The 19,717-nt window shown below is 43.3% G+C and overlaps 1 protein-coding gene across 7 annotated transcripts in view; it reads left to right on the top strand.

Moving 5' to 3' along the window:
• Positions 1-6,812: 6,812 nt before the first annotated feature.
• FAN1 (FANCD2 and FANCI associated nuclease 1) overlaps positions 6,813-19,717 on the top strand; it is a 39,595-nt gene continuing 26,690 nt past the window's right edge. The window contains exons 1-4 of one of the 7 annotated variants that reach the window (XM_039493087.1): positions 6,813-6,934; positions 9,647-9,827; positions 10,317-11,768; positions 19,249-19,389. In XM_039493087.1, the coding sequence (XP_039349021.1) occupies positions 10,442-11,768; positions 19,249-19,389 (1,468 nt within the window). In that variant the 5' untranslated portion in view covers positions 6,813-6,934; positions 9,647-9,827; positions 10,317-10,441. Of the gene's footprint in view, positions 7,376-7,618; positions 7,798-9,646; positions 9,828-10,316; positions 11,769-19,248; positions 19,390-19,717 lie in introns of those variants that run through there. The other 6 variants (XM_039493085.1, XM_039493086.1, XM_039493088.1 and 3 more) reach the window with 6 other exon arrangements.

The raw sequence follows: 19,717 nt of genomic DNA on the forward strand, positions 1-19,717 counted from the left end.
GCGCATTTCGCTTTGGAACGCAAGTGTTGTGGCGCTGGCAGGGCCGCGCAGCATTCATTCCGCCTTGTCTCATGGCGCCTCATTTCCGGCCATTTGTTGGCTCCCTGTGTGCATTTCTTTCTCGCTGTGTGCTGCGGATGACTGTGGTGCATGTCTGAGGACTCTCAGCTTTTTGCGCAACGGCGCCCAGCTGAAGCTAGACAGTTACAGTTGCTGACTCAGCTGATCAGTGTGTGCAGCACAACAGTGAGGGTTCTATCTGTGTGTATTCATCAGCTGCGTGGCGTGCGGAGTCCGCTGCTTGATATCAATATGCGCAGCACTGTTTGGGCCGCTTTGATGGGATCAATATGGAGGAGTGGTGGGAAGCTCTGGGGGCCGCGGAGCAGTGGCTGCAGAACTTTCGCACACTGTGCTGGGACGTCATGTAATGGAAGAGGTCTGGGACTCAGCTCGCGCAAGCCACTGAAGGAGGAGAGAGCTGGTGGCTCGGGTGAAAAGGAATGTGGAAAAAAGATTGCTGGGAGTGTGCGGCAAGACAGCGGCTGGCGTGGGGGAACGGAATTGGTGGGAATCGGCTGGGACCGTGCTTGATGCAAGTTTGCAGCCAGTCCTGGAATCAAAGACCGTGAAAAGACAAGCGGTGGGAACCAGTTTGGGAGGTGATTGTGGAAGGGCTGAAAAGAAAGGGACTCCCACTGGGAGCGCGGGATGGAGGTGGGGGACGATTTGGCCCCCATGGAACTGATTTCTTGGGTTGGGATCCTGGCATTTCTCTCTGGTTCTCCAGATGCCATGCTGGCATGGGCGCAGGGCATCTGTTCATTTACATTCTGGTGGGACATTTCTGATGGGCGCATCATGCATGATTTGAACAGTGGCCTGTTCAGGAAGCAGCAGGCAGGAGGCCAGGCAGAGACAGATCAGGCACAGGGAGGAAATGCAGGATGCCCATCAGATCCCAGAAGATACGTAGATCCCAATTGCTCATGAGACCCCCAGCAGGGGAGCTTGACAGGAGCAAGGGATCCTTTCTACCACAGGAGGAGCTTTGCAGAAGGACACATGGAGTGTGCTTGAGTGTTTGGGAAGGCTGGCTTAAATGTTTATTTGATGGGAAGTGCTGGAAGCAAAATGTGCTGTTGGAGCAGCTTGAGAAGCTTCCCCTGAAGAAGGAGCTCCGCACAGGCATCCAGTGAGGGTGGGAAGGGAAATATTTGTGAAGGGAAGTGGGAGTCTGGAAACTGAAGGTGAGGAGAAACATTCAGAGAGGCCAGAGGAGGGCAGAAGGCTTAGAGGAGAGACAGCACAGACAGGAGGGGAGGCTGAGCAAGGGAGGTGAGAGCCTAAGGGAGGAGGAAATGGAGTGACTTGCTGTTATTGTATTTCTATTAATAATAATTGCTGCCACATTGCCTCTTTCTATTCTTTACTGTGCTTTAGTGTCTTTGCTCTGGCCTCTTTTCTTTACTTTTCTACTGTTCTTTACTTTTGAACTACAAAGAAGAAAATTTTCAAAGCCAAGAAAAAGAGAGACACACAGAGAAAAACAACACAGACCTTGAAAGACAGAAACACACACAACACACACACAACATTTGCATGCACAACATGGTCACAAGGTTGCATATGTTGTGCACTTTGTATATGATATGTCTGGCATGTTGGTGGTTGAATGCTGTGGGTGGTGGTGGGGGTCAGGGCTGGGGGTGGTGGGGGGTGGGGAGGGGGTTGGAGTGGTTGGTGGTGGTAGGTGGGCTGGCTGGCAGTGGTGGGTGAGTGTTGGACATTGTGCAAGGTGGGGGGGGGGGGCTGGGGGGGGGGGACAGTTGAGGGGAGGGTGGGGTGGTGGCAGTACGTGGGGCGGGTGGGGCTCAGGACTAGTAGCAGCTGCTTGCTGGGCAACTCTTGGCCACTGGCTTTCTCCGCCTTTCTGCTTTTCTCTCTGGCTTTTCTCTTCTTTTCTCTCTCTTTCTTCTTCTCGCTGCTCTCCTTAGTTTTCAGTCTCTCCTCTTTTCCTTTTTTCTTTTTTTTTTTTTTCTTTTTTTTTTCTTTTTTTTCTTTTTTTTTCTTTCTTTTTCTTCCAGTCCAGTTGAGTCAAGTTGAAGTACACACACATCACAACAACACACACACATACACACACATTGAACGGGCAGCATGTATCCACATTGTCCAGACTACTCATTGTTACACATTTGAGTTCAACACTTCAATCTTATTCCAAAAGGAAACACCCAAAGGAAAAGGAAAAGGTGACAGGAGTGACTAGTGAGGAGGAGAGGGAGGGAGGAGAGGGAGAGGAGTGCTTGGGGCTGGCAGGAGTGGGAGAGTGAGATGCAGATGCAGGGGTGATCTCTCCATCTTATCTCTAATCTCTCTTCACATTTTTTTTCTACTTCTTTCACTCAGACTCAATCTTGTTAGTCATCTCTGAACAGCCGGGGCTCTTAGGGCAATCACCGCTTTTGGCTACCCTTGCGCCGGGCCCGGGCTGTCAGCAATGGTCCGGTCCCCGTGGCCGGCGGCGCGCCGGGCGCCACCGCGGACGCTGGGGACTGCAGTGGCTGTGGGTGGGGACGCGCCGCCGCGGCATAACTCTGGCCGATGATGCTGCTTTTGCTGAGACTGACTGAGATAACTGAAGCAGATAGTGACCACATTGCTCCACGCATCCATCTAGATTCCGCCATGCATGCATGCATCCATAACCCCTTCCTCTCCCCAACCACAAGAAACAAAAAAAAAAAAAACACTGCCTGCTTCTGCTGCTTGTCCTGCTGCTCCTGCTCTGCTGCTGCTGCGCTGCTGCGCATTGTTCCTGCTCTCCTGGCTTGAGAAGCTCCTGGCTTCCCCTCCCCTTCTTTTTTCCTTCCTCCCATCCCTCCCCCTTCTTCCTCTCCCTCCTCCCCCCCCTCCTCTCCTCCTCCTCTCCCCAGCCTGCCCAGAAAGTGTCCATCCCTACCCTGATTGGGATTGTCCATCCCAAGCGTGTCAGTGTCCATCTCCAAGGCGGATCGGGAGATCGGATCGATCTCGACTTCTCTCTTCCGGCTCAGCTTGGCACGCAGCTCCCCTTTTTTCACTCCTGTCCGTTGATGGCCCCCCCTGATGCCCCTATCCAGCATGTCCCTCATGTATATCTGCTCAAAGATATAATAATCGCACCGGAGCGCAGCTGTGCCGTCACCCGAACAGACGCCACCCAAAACACACTGATGGTCCCCTGCACCACTGTGCCCATGGCAGGGCTGGGGCAGGCATGGTGTACCTGTAACCTGTAACTGATAAACTGATACTGATTGGCTTGCACACCTGGCTGCAAACAGGAGCATTTTTTTTATTTTTAATTTTTTAAAGGGCGGAGCACTGAGCAGAGAGCAGCAGAGGCAAAACTGATGTGCAGAGTGCTGAACAGGAATTCTGGGATAGCTCCCCCTTATTCTGGCAGGTGAGTAGTGGGTGTGAGGTGTCCACACTGAGCAGCAGCGCTGCGGTCACCAGCGCTGCACTTATACCCCCCAACCCCATGAGCCAGCCCAGCCAGGCCCAGCAGCGGGAGTTGCAGTTGTGCCCCCAGTGTGTGTGGTGTTAATTGCAGCGCTGGAAAGCCTCCACCAGCGCTGCAACTTGTAAGTGTAGCCAAGCCCTTAGAGCACATTAAAGTAGCCCCGGGCACCCTAGCTCACTACCCATTCACACTGGAAAGGCATGTAGAGCGCTCTGATTCCAGGGGTAGAGTGCTCCTGGTACTCCACCTTGGCGAGAAGATTAACACTTGGTGCGCATTGGCTGAAATGCCCGGGCGTCAGTGTAAACAAGGTGTTGCATTACTATGCTCTGATCAGCCTCTGGAAATGTCCCATAATCACCTTAAGTCCAGTGGCCACTGTTATAATTGTTTTGTAATTGCTGCAGGAATGCAGATATGCCTTTTGAAAGCTCCGTTTCTGACAGCCGATATGCTTATCTGCTCCAAGACAAAGCAACCATTATTGTGGAATGTTGTGTGTGAGAGGTGGGTGGGTGGGGTCTGCTGCTGTCTGAATTTACAAGACAGCTTGCTGACATGCTCTCAGCCCCACCCAAAACCCACTCTCTCTCCTCACACAACACACTCCCTGTCACTCTCCACCCCCAATTTGAAAAGCACATTGCAGCCACTTCCGTGCTGGGATAGCTACCACAATGCACTGCTCTCTGTGGCCGTTGCAAGAGCTGCTAATGTGGCCATGCCAGTGCGCTTGCAAATGTCAGTGTGGACAGATTGCAGCGCTTTCCCTACTGCACTCTACGAAAGCTGGTTTAAGTCAAAGCGCTCTATATCTGCAAGTGTAGCCATGCCTTAAGAAATCAATCTGGTTAAACTGGTGTAAACCCCTAATGTAAATGCACTGAAACTGGTTTAACCCTGGCTTAATAGATTTAGCTTACAATATACAATTTTTAAGTACCTGAAATAAAGAGATTAATTGGTTATTGGGGATTAAATATTTTTTCAGTGACTTCAGATAAACTGTATCTACAAAGGGACATTTGGAAAATTTGTCATAGTTCAAGTCATAGAAGCTAGTATTTCATTAGTTCAAACTCAGGCAAAACCAAGATAGCACAATTATCGTTAATAGGCTAGATAAAGAACTTAAGTCTGCATCTTAAAAAAAAATTAAAAGGACACACTATATAACAGAGAAAAGAACAAGGAATACTTGTGGCACCTTAGAGACTAACAAATATTATTTGGGCATAAGCTTTTGTGGGCTAAAACCCACTTCATCGGATGCAGGTTTTAGCCTACAAAAGCTTATGCTCAAATAAATTTGTGAGTCTCTAAGGTGCCACAAGTACTCCGTGTTCTTTTTGCTGATACAGACTAACACAGCTACTGCTCTGAAATATATAACAGAGCGTGATCGGTAGTTCTGGGTAAAAGCCATTACAGCTACGTATCATTTGTGCTTGTATGCTTTACCCTGGAACATACCACTATTTCAGTATTGGCACCTGATCAGTTCCAGTATTTGTTGCATATTAGATATTAGACCCGTAAATGGAACGTGTTCTAAAAATGATAGTTCATAATGCAGTAAACTCAGTAGGAAATGGTTGCTGAGACAATGTGAAGTCTCCTGAGAGGAAAAACATTAAAATTGTAGCTAGCATTCACATTCCCTTTCAAAACTTTCTTAATTTGTTGAAGAGTTTATAATTTCTGGTTTATATGCCCAGGGTTCAATTGTATCTTGCAGCAGCTTCAGGAAAATAGTTCTGTATCTCCTAATGTAAACCTATGTGGCTTCTTACATTAAGACATTTCTGCAGATTCTTCATTCCATAGCCATAAGCTTTCCACTGCTTTGAAATTTGAAAGGTTTTCTGGTCAAGATGTTTTTCCTTATCAGTTTTGTTGACTTGCTTTACTTTAAATTCGTCAGTACTTCAAGGGCTACACTCCTCTTAAACATCTCTTTAGAATGACAATGCCTGTGCTCTAGAGGCCAATTAGTTCACATGTGGTCTGATAGAAATATTTTTTAAAAATTACCTTGTTATAACGTGGCATTTTATGAAGTCATAGTGCACTTGAAATCCCTTTCACATAAATGAAGGAACAGCTCTTCCTTTCCCTTATAATGTATGTGATTTAGGAACCAAGTATTGTGAAACAGCTAAAGTGCAGGAACTTTCAAGCTTTTAGTTATTAAGGATAAACATTTTTCTGGCTTCAAAGACTTTCTCAATAGAGAGACTTTAAAACTGGGAGTTTTGGAGATCTCTCAGCTTCTCTTTTTGGTTGAATGATAAAGCATCCAACTTTGTATTTATCTTACACTTGCCAGATTCAGCCTCCCCTTGGAGCTTCAAGACCAGCTGTTCATCTTTTAGGATTTGAAGCCTTTTTTCAGTCTCTTTGGAGATACTGTTGTAAGCATTTTTAATGCTTTCAACTCACAAAAGAATTTTCTAAGGGATGCAGCTTTAGGTTTTATTATTTTTTTCTTTTCTATTACTTTTCTTCCTTTTACCCATATTCCTTCCAATACCTAATAGCTATTAGAATAGTTCGTGATCAAACTTGGCCTTTGTATTATGACTCTGGTTTAATGTTGAATATCTTTACTGAACTTCTCAATGCTGGTCATATACTATATTTGTTTGTTATAAGAGGTAAATAAGATTTTCTGAAATCCAAAATATGTAATGATTAGAGAATTACACCTGCATATGACCAAGCATTTTGTAGCTTTTTAAAACATATTTTCTTTAATCCATAAAAATATCAAGGTGTTTTACAAACTAATTTAGACCTTCATCCTACAATGAGTGCATGGATGGAGGGACTTAATGTAGGACCAGACAAACCAGGACCCTGACTGCAATTGGATATTAATGGGCAGACCCTCACTGATTTTGCAGTCTCTGCATAGGCAAGAGGATATGGTATCCCTGTACGGACTGATTGAAAGATTAGTACCTACATTATTATATCTGTATGTATTGCCTAACTTTAACTCTAGACTGCTAACATTAAGTAAACAACATGTGAAATTTAAAATCTGTAATGCTTCTCAGACAAATAATAATAGGCTGGACCTTTATCAACAACTATGTATAAAAACAGTTACTCCAACACCCCCATTCAGACCTAACATACAACGGCTTAAGACAGGAGGAGACGAATGCCTTATTAATTTGAGGTCACGTGGGCACTTCAACAGCAGCAGACTATAATTTGGCCAGAACACTGACATTTGCCCTCAAACCACTTTGCAAACATTGCAGTGATTTAAAACACATTTCAGCTTGGCCAGCTGATCTACAGCTGCTGGGCCGCATCGTGCCTTACAGATCATGTGCTGAGGGATCGACAACACGGCAGCGGCATCTTTGGAAAAGGCACCTTTCCCCCACTGCTTTATCAACAAGCTGATAGGTGAGGGCGGCGCGGGCCCACCCTTTTCCCACGAGGCCGCTACCCGCCTCCCGGAGCCCCACGCACAAGGCACAGCACTGGGTCACACACTGGTACGGCAACAACCACCAGCCCGCTTCTTGCTGCTGGGCCCGCGGCGTGTCCCTCTCCCGGCCGGATACGCGGGGGGGGGGAGCGCATCGGGACGCAGCCTGCCCGAACGGAGGGTCATTTTCGCCGCCGTTTCCTCGGGGCTGGGACAGGCCCGCGGCCCCGTGCGTTGCTCTCCGCAATCGCTCTCGTTCATGGTCCGTCTCCCGCGTGCGCCGCTCGCTCGCGCTCAGCCTGGCCCCGGCAGCCCGCCCCGCGCTCGGCACCGGCGCATCGATCACTCCGGGCTCGGCTCCTCGTGCCTGTGCCGCAGGGCGGAGATGGATGGAGAGTGCCTGGCCCTGAGCGGAGGTGAGTGAGGGCGCGCGAGGCAGCAGCGCGGCGCCGCTCCGGCTCCCCGGGGTCGGTTCCTAGCCGCGTTGGGCTGGGCAGCGGGCTTGGTACAGGCTCTCCGGCCTGCCAGCGCCGCCCCCACAGCCCTGCGCGATGACGTCACCGCACGCGGGCCTAGGGGCGGGGCGGGCGGCTCTTCCCCATCGCGGCCTCGCTCCCTGCCCGGGGGGGAGAAGAGACAATCGCCCCTTCTAAGCTCGCCGCTAGGGGACCCCGGGGAGCCGCCTGCGCGGCTCTGCCCGGGCTCGGGGCAAAGCCCGTCTGGGAAACCGCCGCACCCGAGTCCCCGGGAATGGGACGGAGGCGCTGGGGCCTGAAGGGTCTCGCCGCCCTGCTGGTCCCGTAGCGCCCGGGGCTCGAGCCCGGCCCGCCCCCGCTGTGTGAGCTTGGCTAGCGCTTCGGGCACAGCATAATCCCCGCTCCCCATCAGCCGCTCGCCCCCGATGTCCTGGGCCTTGCGGGCCGGGAAATGGGATGGCAAACGGCCCGGGGTAGCCTCGGAATCTAGCGTGACCCAGGTTTTAAACAGGGGGTTGGCACTGAAATGGAAGGTGCTGCCTGTACTAAATAGCGAGCAAGAACCACCAGAAAATAGCTATTGCACCTTCAAGCTGCGCCAAAGGAAGCGGCGTGCTTGGTGCTGAGACCAGGGCGGGGGAGCGTGTAGGACAGTGGAGCCGTGTGGCGGTGCTCACTGCGATCTGTGTGTGAGACTCTGCCGGAGCAGCAATGTGTATATATATGTAGCTAGGACTTGCCTTCTGTGTAGATTTAGGAAACCTTGTTTGGGCCACACTATGCCCGGTGGTTCCTTCGTAGGATGTCTGTGTAAAGAGCAAAAGACACAACAGAAGGAGTCAGGAGACCTGGGCTGAACACTTTGCCCCTGACTGGATGTATGAGTAGGCATGTTATTTAAATGGATGCAGAAATTAAATGCCCCACATTTTCTTTCTATAAACAAGCTAATGTACAACCTAACAGTCTGTGTCAATAACACAGTTTCCATACCTAAATGTCAAATGTAAACATTTTTAACAAGCACTCCCCTACAATGTTTGACTATAAATAAAGTGAAACTTATTTCATTGATATTTGTTGCACACGCTGATATACACACAAAAAAACAAGGTCCTGATTCTGCAAACACGTGCATTGAAATCAGTGGAGCTACACAGGGTAGTAAAGTTATGTGTGTGCATAAAAGTCTTTTCAGGATTGGTGCCTAAAGCCTGAATATGGATTTTAAAATTTCTTTCATTTCTAATAACCTATAGTGGTGGTAATAACAGGTAAAGAATCTTGTTTGCTTACAACATAGGATTTATTTAATATTGACAATGCCCCTTCAATTCAGCGGTGTATTATCGCCTAGGCCAACAAGGTCTAGGCCTAGGGTGGCAAATTTGCTCGAGACCCCTCTCCAACTCCGCCCCTTCCTCAAATCCCTGGCCCGCTTCCCCCCCCCCCCCCCCCAAGCACACCACATGAAAGCACTAGGAGGGAGGGAGGGAGAAGCAAGTAGCAGCATGCTTGGAGGAGGCAGAGCAGAGGTGAGCTGCGGGCACGGGGAATAACCTGGGGGGGGCCGGGAACTGCTCCCTGCCCCAGCTCACCTCTGCCATCCCCCGAGCGCGCCACAACTCCCCTTCTCCCCCCTCCCTCCCAGGTTTGCTGCACAAAAGCGCTGGGAGGGAGAAGCGAGTAGCGGTGCAATCGGAGGAGGCAGAGCAAAGGTGAGCTGGGGCCGGCGGGCGCAGGGAGTGACTCTTGGGGGGTGGGGGCAGGGAACCGCTCCCTGACCCAGCTCACCTCCACTCCACCTCCGCCCTCCCCCGAGCGTGCCACAACTCCCCTTCTCCCCCCTCCCTTCCAGGCTTACTGCGGGGGAGCAGAGGTGAGCTGGGGGGGGTGGCAGTTTTCTGAGGGCCAAATTTGTTAATCCACCACTGCTTCAACTGCGTTATGGCTAATTTTCTTCATTTGTCAAGCAGAGATGACACTCATCTTAGAAAAGCATTTTGTAATACCTTACTAATGCTAAAGTTACATTTAGAATGTCGGTGATAACTGCATACAGCTTAGGGGTGAAGGAACTGAAATGTTCAAATTTGGATGCAGCTCTTCAGAATTTAGAGCCAGGCTGGTTCTGCATGAAAGGCTGGGAGGGAGCCAGCTTCTCTGTGTTAGTCTTATTTTTTCACTCCGCTGGTGTTTGTCTCTTCTCAGATGTGTGAAGATTTCTCAAATACATTGATGCAACTTTGTGGCCTCCCAAAATGGAAAAGTTTGGCATAGTTATGCTTGGAAGCCAGGTTGACAAGGATGCACTCCAAGAGCAAAATATAGCTGTTGGTGGAGTCTGTAGGGTGCAGCTATACTCATCCTAAAAAACTGTCAGAGGATATTGGTGAGCGCTAATCCCCAAATATATATGTAATTTAAGGGCCAAATCCTCAGAGTTGCTGACCATTTGCAGCTGAAGTGAGTGGGAATTAAAGATGCTCCTCAGCATCTTTGTCTCATGATTTGGGCATACATGCAGCCTAAAGCTTTTGATGTGTCTGGGTCAGAGTTGAGACATTCCTGTTCAAAGCAGATCTTGAAATGTTAATTGAGGGAAGTGTTCTGTCTAACTACTTGACTGCTCCTGAGTATTGTAAAAATGTTTAGTTAAACACAACTGCATTGCTCAACACGCTAGGTTATGTCTAGAGATGGTGCAGAGTGAAACATTAATGGGATAGTAATAGCACAGCAAGCTGAGGAGCAAATTATTCCAGATCTGTGCAGTCTTTTTCTTATCTGCACTGTTCACATTGGTGATGTTTGGCGGTTAATAGATTTTTCTGTTCAGTAGACTCAGAATTGTTCTTAAGTTTCATATATTTTCTTGCAGGCAGGGCAGAAGAGATAGGCAAGTAACATGAAGCCAAGAAAACTCCTCTTTTTAATGATTTCGGAATAAGAAAATATCAGTCAAATGAAGCAGCCCATGCAGTGGACGTGCTTTTTAATCCCACAATGTCGGAAGCCACATCTCCAGAAAATAAAAGACCCCGGAGAAGCTTGTCCCTCAGTAAAAACAAGAAAAAGAACGAAGCAGAAGTTAAAGGAGCACCACCCGTACCTTCAGCTTCTTCCTCTATCCTTTCATTTTTTAACAACACTCCCCCTGCCAAAGTCACCTGCCCTATGTGCGGGCAGATGGTGCCAAGGTATGGGATCAACAAGCACATAGATGAAATGTGTCAGAAGAACCATGGGGATGGTGAAATGATTCTAGTTGATTCAGGACTTGACTGTTTTATGAATGAGGGCCCATCAGGTATAGATCTGAACACTTGTTCCAGCCCATACTTTGCAAAGGAAGCTTCGACTCCAGAGAAAAATATGAGTATCTTTGAAAGCAACTTGTTGAAAATGAGAGCAGGTGCAGGACAGCAGACTAGTCCTTACTTTAAGAAGAATAATGCTCCAATGTGCGATGTTCAGAATGAGCCAGGGGTGCAAATGGTTAAAAGTATCTCTTTGGGCAACTTGGCATCTAAACTGTCCAGAAGGTACCGTATCCAGAATAGACAACTGATAGAAGAAAACGAGAAGAATTCTTCATCTCAAGCTGTTCACAGTGTGTGTGACAATTCTGCAGAATGGGGTGATGGAGAGACTTGTGCTGGGGATGGCTCTCAAAAAGAGAATCACTTTGTTCTGTCAGGATTCCAAAAGCAGCATGTCCCAAAAGACAGTTTAACAAAAGAACTTGAAAGTCAGGGAGAAACACAAGAATGTGATAAAGAGACTCTTGTGGGTTCTGCTCCTGGATTAGTATCCTCAGTTAGCATTGTTGCCAGGGAGCTAGTGTCTGCTGCAGGGAACACTGAGAAACACAGTTATTCTGAAGGCATGGTGCCTAATCTTGGCAAACATACACCTCCAGCAAGTTATAATAAAGTAGAGAGAGCTGATGTTTCAGAAGCCAAAACTCAGTTCTCTGTTAAGGATATTCCTCCTTCAAGGACACAAGTGATGTATGAGAGCCATACAGAAAACTGCCTAGTGAAGGATAATACAGGAACACTTCCTATGGAAGTTCATGAAGACTTAAGGAATGAGATGATTTATCATATTTTCTCAGAACCTATGCAAGAGGTGGATTTTCAGAGTCCTGCCAGTGACATTTTAGACAAAATAAGTGGTGCATTTGGTTCTGCGTCTGACTCTTTTGGTCACCCATATTATCTCCAGAATTTCCTGATGGTCCTGCAAGTTGTCTTGGAGAATCATGATGATCTGAGACTCTTTGATGAGCAAGACACCAGCACTATCACAAAGTTCTACCAATTGTCAGGTATATTTTACTTTAGTCGATTTATTGTTGTGTTGAGTGTCCACTAGGGACTTTGCTATTGCTACCGATTTTACATGGAAGACGGGCCGTTGCTATGGTGATAGGCAACGTATAAAACCCTAAGGTAGATAGTGTGAGGGGGAATCCTCCCCTCCCCCCCCCCAAAAAAAAACAAAAAACAAAAAAGAGAAACAGCAACAACAGTGATTAAACCATGCTTAATAATCCTTATATGGGAAAGACAAGGTGGGTGAGGTTAAAGGTCTTATTAGACCAACTTCAGTGTGGTTTTTGTATGGGTGAAACTGGACAGTCAATATGCTCTCAAATAAGCTCTCACAGAAAAATGATAAAAGACAAAAACACCACATCATCTTTGGGCAAATACTTTTCATACAGTGATCACTGCATATCTGACCTATCAGTCTTTATCCCCAAGGGAAATGCCTTCAAAAGATGAGCCTGGGAACTTAAATTAATAACTCTGCTAGATACTAAAAATCATGGTCTCAACAGAGATGCTGATTTTATGGCTCATTACAACAATTTGTAACCTACTAACCTTCCTTTGTCCTATGATTGCAGAGATGTTAATTGCCCACTTCATTTTAAGTGGTTTCTTGCAATGTCTGTTAACTCCTTATGCTTAACCATCTGTCCCACCTTTTATTTAGTTGTGACACTCTGGTTACCTTTCCCAGACATGAAGAAGAACTCTGTGAAGCTCCAAAGCTTGTTTCTTCCACCAACAAAAGTTGGTCCAATAAAAGATATAACCTCACCCACTTTATCTGTCTCGTATCCTAGGCCAACATGGCTATAACAACATTACATGGGGCTTATATGGGAAAGTAAATTTCATTTTGAGCCAGTGAAGTTTGTATGAAATAAAGATAAATTTAATAATCTATCCTTGCAGAATTCCATAGCATCATGTATAAAACACTTTTTGAAGTGAAAAGCAATTTGACTTTGGTTTCTGTAAAATATATAAAAGTTTTTCTAGGAACTGATAAGAACATGTTATATTTTCTAAACCTTGTAGAAACATTTTGAATTCTGGAGTGTAAAACCCTCCACATTTTGGAAGTTTGGATATGACCCATACTGCAGCATAGTCTCCTCTCTAATCAGCATATGGGGTTGGTGAATATCACAAGCACTGGGCTAAAAGGAGAGCATCACCCACATCGAGGCTATCAACCTTCAATCCTGCACTCCTGATTTATACTGTATATGTAGAGCTTTCTTTAATCTGAGTGGCTGGACAGTATGAGGGAAGTTGAGGTCTACATGGAATTCTCTGGTCTTATGAGATGCTCCATTTTCTGTCCACCTGCAGTGGTCATAATCTCTCTGTGTCCTCCCACTCTTAGCTGCACCTGTGTTTAGGTCCAAGCAATCTATCAGAATGGTGACAGTCTGCAGTGAGGGCAATCTACAACAGTTCCATATATATCATAAACTACTACCTTACAGACTGCGGAGGGTGAAATCCTAGCAACTCTCACCTTCTTGCAAGTAGAGGTAACCAGCATTCTGGTGTCTGCTCAGATGAGAGTAACAACTAGCAGTAACAAAGATGTGAGTAGTGGCGATTATTGACAGCAGTAGCACCCCTTTCCCTCCAGAAATTTCAGACTGGAAGTTATGGGAGTTCCCATTGCTCCCCATCTGTTTTTTACTGTTGCAGTTCTCTCCTGAGGACACTGCTCAAAGTGAAGCTGGCACCTAGTTATGTTGACAGCTGGCTATTGAGGGCACTTACTACCAAATTTCCAAAGTGCTTAAGTTTTGTTGTATTTTTGCGAGATCCCAGTGTAATGTTTGGCTCCCTCACCATGCACATTAGATTTGTGTGCATAATGGGTATGTGCTCATGCAGCACCAGTGTATGCTTGAGCTGAGAGCACACAAGTGCCAGGCACTTAGTTACATACAGACTTTTTTGAAAAATCTGGGCCTGAAAGCATTGAACTGGCTGCGCTAACTAATGAATTGTGTTAACTCATTTTGGAATAACTAATGGGCAAAATGCTTCATTATAATTCAGAAAGGGGAATATTTCCCCTAATGGAACCTTTTGTATGTTCAGTTCTTTTGCATTGCTATCTATAGTTAATTATTCACATTAATTTTCTTTTTGTGCTAGTATAAAAATCTCGTGATTTTTTTTGTTTCACTTTTAAATTAAAATAGAAGAAAACTGGCTGAATAAATGCTGTTAATGGACCATGACTCCAAAGCTGTTCCTTCTTTGTCCATTTTAATATTTTTCTGAAAGTCCCAAATGATCTTAAACTCTGATGGATGACACAATAGTAATAAAAATAAATCTATGCAGATCCAGAATTTTTGGATAGGCACCCTCTGACGTCATCACAGAAAGTAGGAAGTTTTCATTGAACAATTTATTAATGTTCATATCTTGGAAGGTTAATACTACACATTTTTTGTTTCACTTGTTTGACATCACCAGGTGCTTAATACCAAACTGGAGTTGGATGACAGAATATGAAAACATTGGTTCATGCTTGTTAGGATGAGTAGTCTTATGGCTGCAGTTCATATACCTACCTAGTTCGTAAGGTTTGTTTCTTACTTAAAGATCTGACTCTATACATACCGCTATAGACAATGCAGTAATGCAATACAGTTCTTTTTGTCACTAGAGGAAGAGGGCAACATTTTCATAATTTTTATATACAGTTTTACAGAATTCATAAATGAATGGAGAAGACACATAATGGGAATGTAAGAAGTGAACAACAGATATGGAGATACTTTAGACAATTTGCTGTTTGAGAACTCTCTCCTCATTTAAATGTGTATGTGGTGACAGCTTGAAGATATGGTAAATAAGTAAAATAGAAACACACACAAAAAATGGATTGATGTTCCTATCTGAGGTTACAAGTTGTGTAAATACAGTAGTAGGGTGAAAATCAAATTAGTTACTGTAGAAACTCTGGAATCAACCCCTAGAATAGGTCATAGCAGTTGCACTTGCCCTTTTATATAGAAGTAGCCTTCTTGTCTTTTGCAGTGTGTAATCCAAACAGTTTTTCCCCAGTAGCTCGGGGAACATAGAATAAGTGTTACCGCAAAGCAATGCTGATAAATTATCTGTTGTGCCCCAGCTGGTTTTGTGCCTTTTTAATTGCATTTTGACAGAAATCACAGTTTTAAAAAAAATAATAATCTAGTAGATAAGAAATGGCTTATTCACCATTTTCAATGTAGTAAAAATTAGGAATCTTAATAAATATATGTTAATATATAATTGCTTAAATACATGTGTATAGATCTACATATCCTCTTGATTAGCAAAAAGTAGTACCAAATTTAGAGTAAAGACTATATTTTGTTGAAAAACACCATGGTTTTTAGGAAAATAACTTAAAAGTACAAATGGAAAACAGGATTGAAATTTATTATTTAGATGAAAGTTTCCTGCTTGCTGATTTAAATGATGATTAAAATTTTTAATTTGCATGGCTTTTATTTAAATCAGTCCACTCTGGTGCAAAATCATGCTACTTCATATACTGCTGTATATTGGAAAAGGCAGTTTTCTTGGTGCTATATACACATGTAATGCATTAGTTAAGCTACTTGCATAGTATGTATACTTCACTAATTAATTAGTTTCTGCTAAAATGCATATCTGATTTCTGCAGTTGATGGTTTTTGATATATGGAAGTTTATTAGCACAAGTCGATAGAATGAGTTAGGACAGTATTGCTCCACTCCAGTAATAATTTATTTTTACAGGGTATGGTTGCTATCTGTTCTACAGTGAGCTTTTTTAGCTGCAGTGATTATTATGCAGGAGAATTAAAGGTATTTTTAAAGGTAAAATTCCTTTTAAAGCAACTTTTCATTCCCCCCCACCCCCTCTCCTGCAAGAAAGTGTTTTATGTTGGAAATAGGTTAACTATCCATTTGTTTAAGCAAAGGATGCAAAAACTCAAATATTCTAAAGAAAAGCTCATATATTGGTTAGGTACTTCCTGGTCTAAATCTCATCATTAAGCAGTTTTCTGTAGTGTTGTTAGCTTTGCTAAATGTTGAGCAGCTGAAAACCTGTGAGTTGTTCTTGAGTTCTGAAATAATATAGCAGCAGTTAATGTAAAGGTGCATTGCCAAACTCTGTAGGCTTAAAACATGTCGTACTTTGTTTGGAGAATCTCGGCAAGGAATGTTTTCTATATTTTACATAACATTTTTTTTTTTAATCTATATCTCTATTGGAAAAAAATAAAATACCATTTTGGTAACACTCCTTAATGCACTATGTGAGCTCCTCATTCTAGTCTGCAGCCAAATGACATGTGCCAGTCCTGGAGTAACACATGTTCCTATAGACCTCACTGGGTACTAATGCATAGTCAGGAAACTAACAAAGCAGATATGATTGCCATTTATGCTTCATTAAAAATGCAGTGGAAATAATCACCATGTAATCACTTTCCTCAGGCTTTTTGCATCTTTTCCCAATCATATTTTCACTTAAAGCAAGATTGTTAGTTTCAGCTGAGCATCTGAAATTGCTTTTCATGTGAGTGAAGCCATCTTATTAACAATAGCGAAAACAACAACAAAAAACCTACCCCCAAGGTTATGTGCTGCAGAATATGAGTCTTGAGTTGAAGTATTAGCACAGGACCTTTTATTCTGCTGTCTGCCTTTCAAATCCCTTTGAGATAAAACCATCTTTCCACTGTAGTGACTGAATTTCAGGGTTAGGTTTGTCATTTTCCATGGGGGGTAAGAATGGGTAGGATGCTGTTGTGCAAGTCAGCATTCTCACTCTCTCTGTCTCTGATTTGTGAAGAATCAAAGACACTTCAAATAAACTGTAATACCACTGGGGAAGTGACAACTTGGGCCTTTGAATATATTTCTCCTAGTGGAATGATCCATCTAATTTATTGAAAGAGACATCAGACAAAAAAATATCCGGAGGAGAGAAGTAACTTTACAGCCAAAAGAAAAGTTTAATAAGTATGTATAAGACAGCTGCCATTTTCTAATTATATCAGAACTAATAGTGTTTAAATTAATATGTCTGCTTTTATTATTGATCAGTTATAGTTGAGCAGGAACAGACAGTGGTAAACAAGCTAGAAGCTCATCTGGAGTCAGAGCACTACGTGCATGCAGAAGGATGCTGAAAGTAAACACATTTTAAATCCACCAACCAGACAACCTTCTATTAATGAGTTTTGGTTTTTTTAATATCCAAATTAAATTATGGGCAGTGTTTTTGTTTAATTTTTGCATATTTTTCATCTTAGTGAGAAATAAATTCATTTCCTGTTCTGATGTTCCTATATAATCACTGCTGCACTGTTAGATTCTGCCAATACATATGAGTAACTTTACATGTGCAAGTAGTTCTACTGTGGGCCTGTATGTAGAGTTACTTACCCTTTTAGTAAGTGTTTGTTAGCATCAGGTTCTAAAACTGTAAGATCCTTGGAGCAGGGACCTGGTCTTTTGTTTGCAAAACACCTTGTACACCTATGGCATATAAATGGATAGTCATTGATCGTATTTCCTTTTGTTTTTTTGAGTCTTTCACACAGCAACAGAGGAGAGAACTTTTGTTAAATAGGAAAATTTTATCGTAAAATGAGAGAAAATGTCACAGTGCAAGCAGGTGCTATACCTGAAGCTACTTCTGTTTTTTTTTTAAATGATTAGATTTCAGATTCACTATATCTTTCAAGGGCAGGTTAATGCCAGCATTATGTGGTTTAACTTGCATTCTTCAATATCTGTAGACAAGAAGGAGCTATTTGGATAAGTATGTGATTTGTCCTATTTTTCAGCTAAAGCAAAGATCCAAATGCAAAATATTATAGTTAGAGATGTCAGATGGATTTATGACACTTCTTGGAAGACGTTTTGTTCTGTGCAAGAGTAAACGGATTGAAATAAGATGTATTTTTATTGGTGACAGATCTGGCTCTGATATTTTTCATGCTGAGAGAAAAGCAAACCCTATTTGCTTTGACCAGCCATCTGAAAATTTGAAACATAATTGTTTCTCAGTAGGAATAAATTGTAAAACCTACTTGAAGATACATTACAAAATTTTTCAAGTGTGTGTGGAACTTGCACATTAAGCCAAAAATAGGATATTCCTTCTGTAAAGTTTGATCCAAAAAACCTATTGAAGTCAATAGGAATGTTTCCTTTGACTTCAGTGGGTTTTGGCTAAGGCTGTAGTGCTAATCGTTTACGCTAGCATCATCTTGGTTAAAAAAGTGATTAGAAAACTAGATCAGGCTTGGACAGTCGGAATGAAGCACAGTATAGCCAGAAGTATGGTTCTACTCTGAAGTGTCTGTAAAAATGGCTCATTCTTACTCAAAAGACCTAGTCCCTGGGTGTATTTGGTGTCATCTCCGTGTAAGTTAGTGGCGGTGGTGCCCTGAGTTAACTCTGAGGGAAAAACTTGTCTCTAAAACAATATTCTATTCTTGTTGCCCCAGGGTCTGAGTATGTTCAAGGTTTGGTTAATTTCCAGCATCAATGAAATTCTGTTTACCCTTGTGCCACACAATCAAAGATAGTCTGATCTGTATAATCCCGTTTAAACCATTGGGATTTGATGAGTCCTGTTGAGGGCACAATTCGCTGGCGGAAGAGCTGCACAGATGTAATTGACATAATTTAGCCTCAAAAATGCTGGTGTTGATACATGAGAAGGAAAGAAACAAGTTTGACTTTCTGATTCCAGATAGAATTTAGCAGAGCTAGCAGTTAAAAATATTTGTTTTACTGATCTTATCAGATTAGCTTGGACCTAGAGTCATTGAGTTGCTAACATATGACCTTAAAATGGCCTCTTTTCAGAGCAAAATTGCAATTTAAATTGAGACCTATTAAATATGTATGTCTTAATCAGTATCTGTGTTTGGCAACAATAAGGATCTGAAGACCTCATTCAGAGGCATATCCGATAGTGCAACTACTGATCAGCAAAAAATCAAAAATATACATATTGTTGCCAAAGCACAAAGGTACATTGAAAATCCTCTGTGTACTCCTTTTCTTCCGAACAAGAGACTGTCATTCAGTCTAACATTACTTAATCAATTTTGCTCGTTTGAAGAGAGAGAATGTAAACATCTGGGCTATTTAAGTTTGAATAGTGAAGTTGCCGTTTAATTTTTTTTTTTTTGCGAAAATAGTGAGGTTAGAACTGCATGTGCACAATATATTTTTAACAGCCATTTCATCGGTTTTGCAAGCCCATATACAAAGCCCTGTGCTTGGCATGTTATTTCAAAGGCTAAAATCTGATACTTTACTGAATCAACTTGTAAAAATATCTTAAAGCTGCCTGTCTTCTTTTAATAGACAAGATGCATCAGAGTGATATTTTTGTAGGTATATGTATATAATGTGATTTTTTTTTTTAATTTTTTAATGATTTTTTTTTCTCTTTCCCCATTTAAATTACAGCTGGTGGTCAGAAGTTGTATGTAAGACTTTTTCAACGCAAGCTGAATTGGATAAAAATTAACAAAATAGAATATGCAGAGATCAGTGCAGATTTGTTGCCAGTAATTGGAGAATTGGTTAAAGCAGGCTTTCTGCAAACAGGTATGGGAAACGACTTCATGTTGTTAGAATTAAATTCCCTTTTCTTGCTGCTGCCGCCAGTCTGTGTCTTTGGGTGGCCAATTAAGGGAGTCAAGTTGAGGACTATTAGTTGAGCAATTCAGGCAGATAGGCAGCTTGCTCTATTAAGTTAGTAGTGCAAATCAGTTGAAGAGGGAGAGCTGGGCAAGGTTTTTTGGACGGAGCAGGCTAGATTTCAGTCGTTAGGACGAGAAGATAAAAATTAATTAATTTTGCTTGGACTATCAGTTTGATTCAGATTTAACTGAACCAGATTTCTGTACACTTGTGTTTTTGTTTTGAAATTGCC

This window comes from Mauremys reevesii, linkage group 10 (assembly GCF_016161935.1).
Source record: "Mauremys reevesii isolate NIE-2019 linkage group 10, ASM1616193v1, whole genome shotgun sequence".
Taxonomy (NCBI): domain Eukaryota; kingdom Metazoa; phylum Chordata; order Testudines; family Geoemydidae; genus Mauremys; species Mauremys reevesii.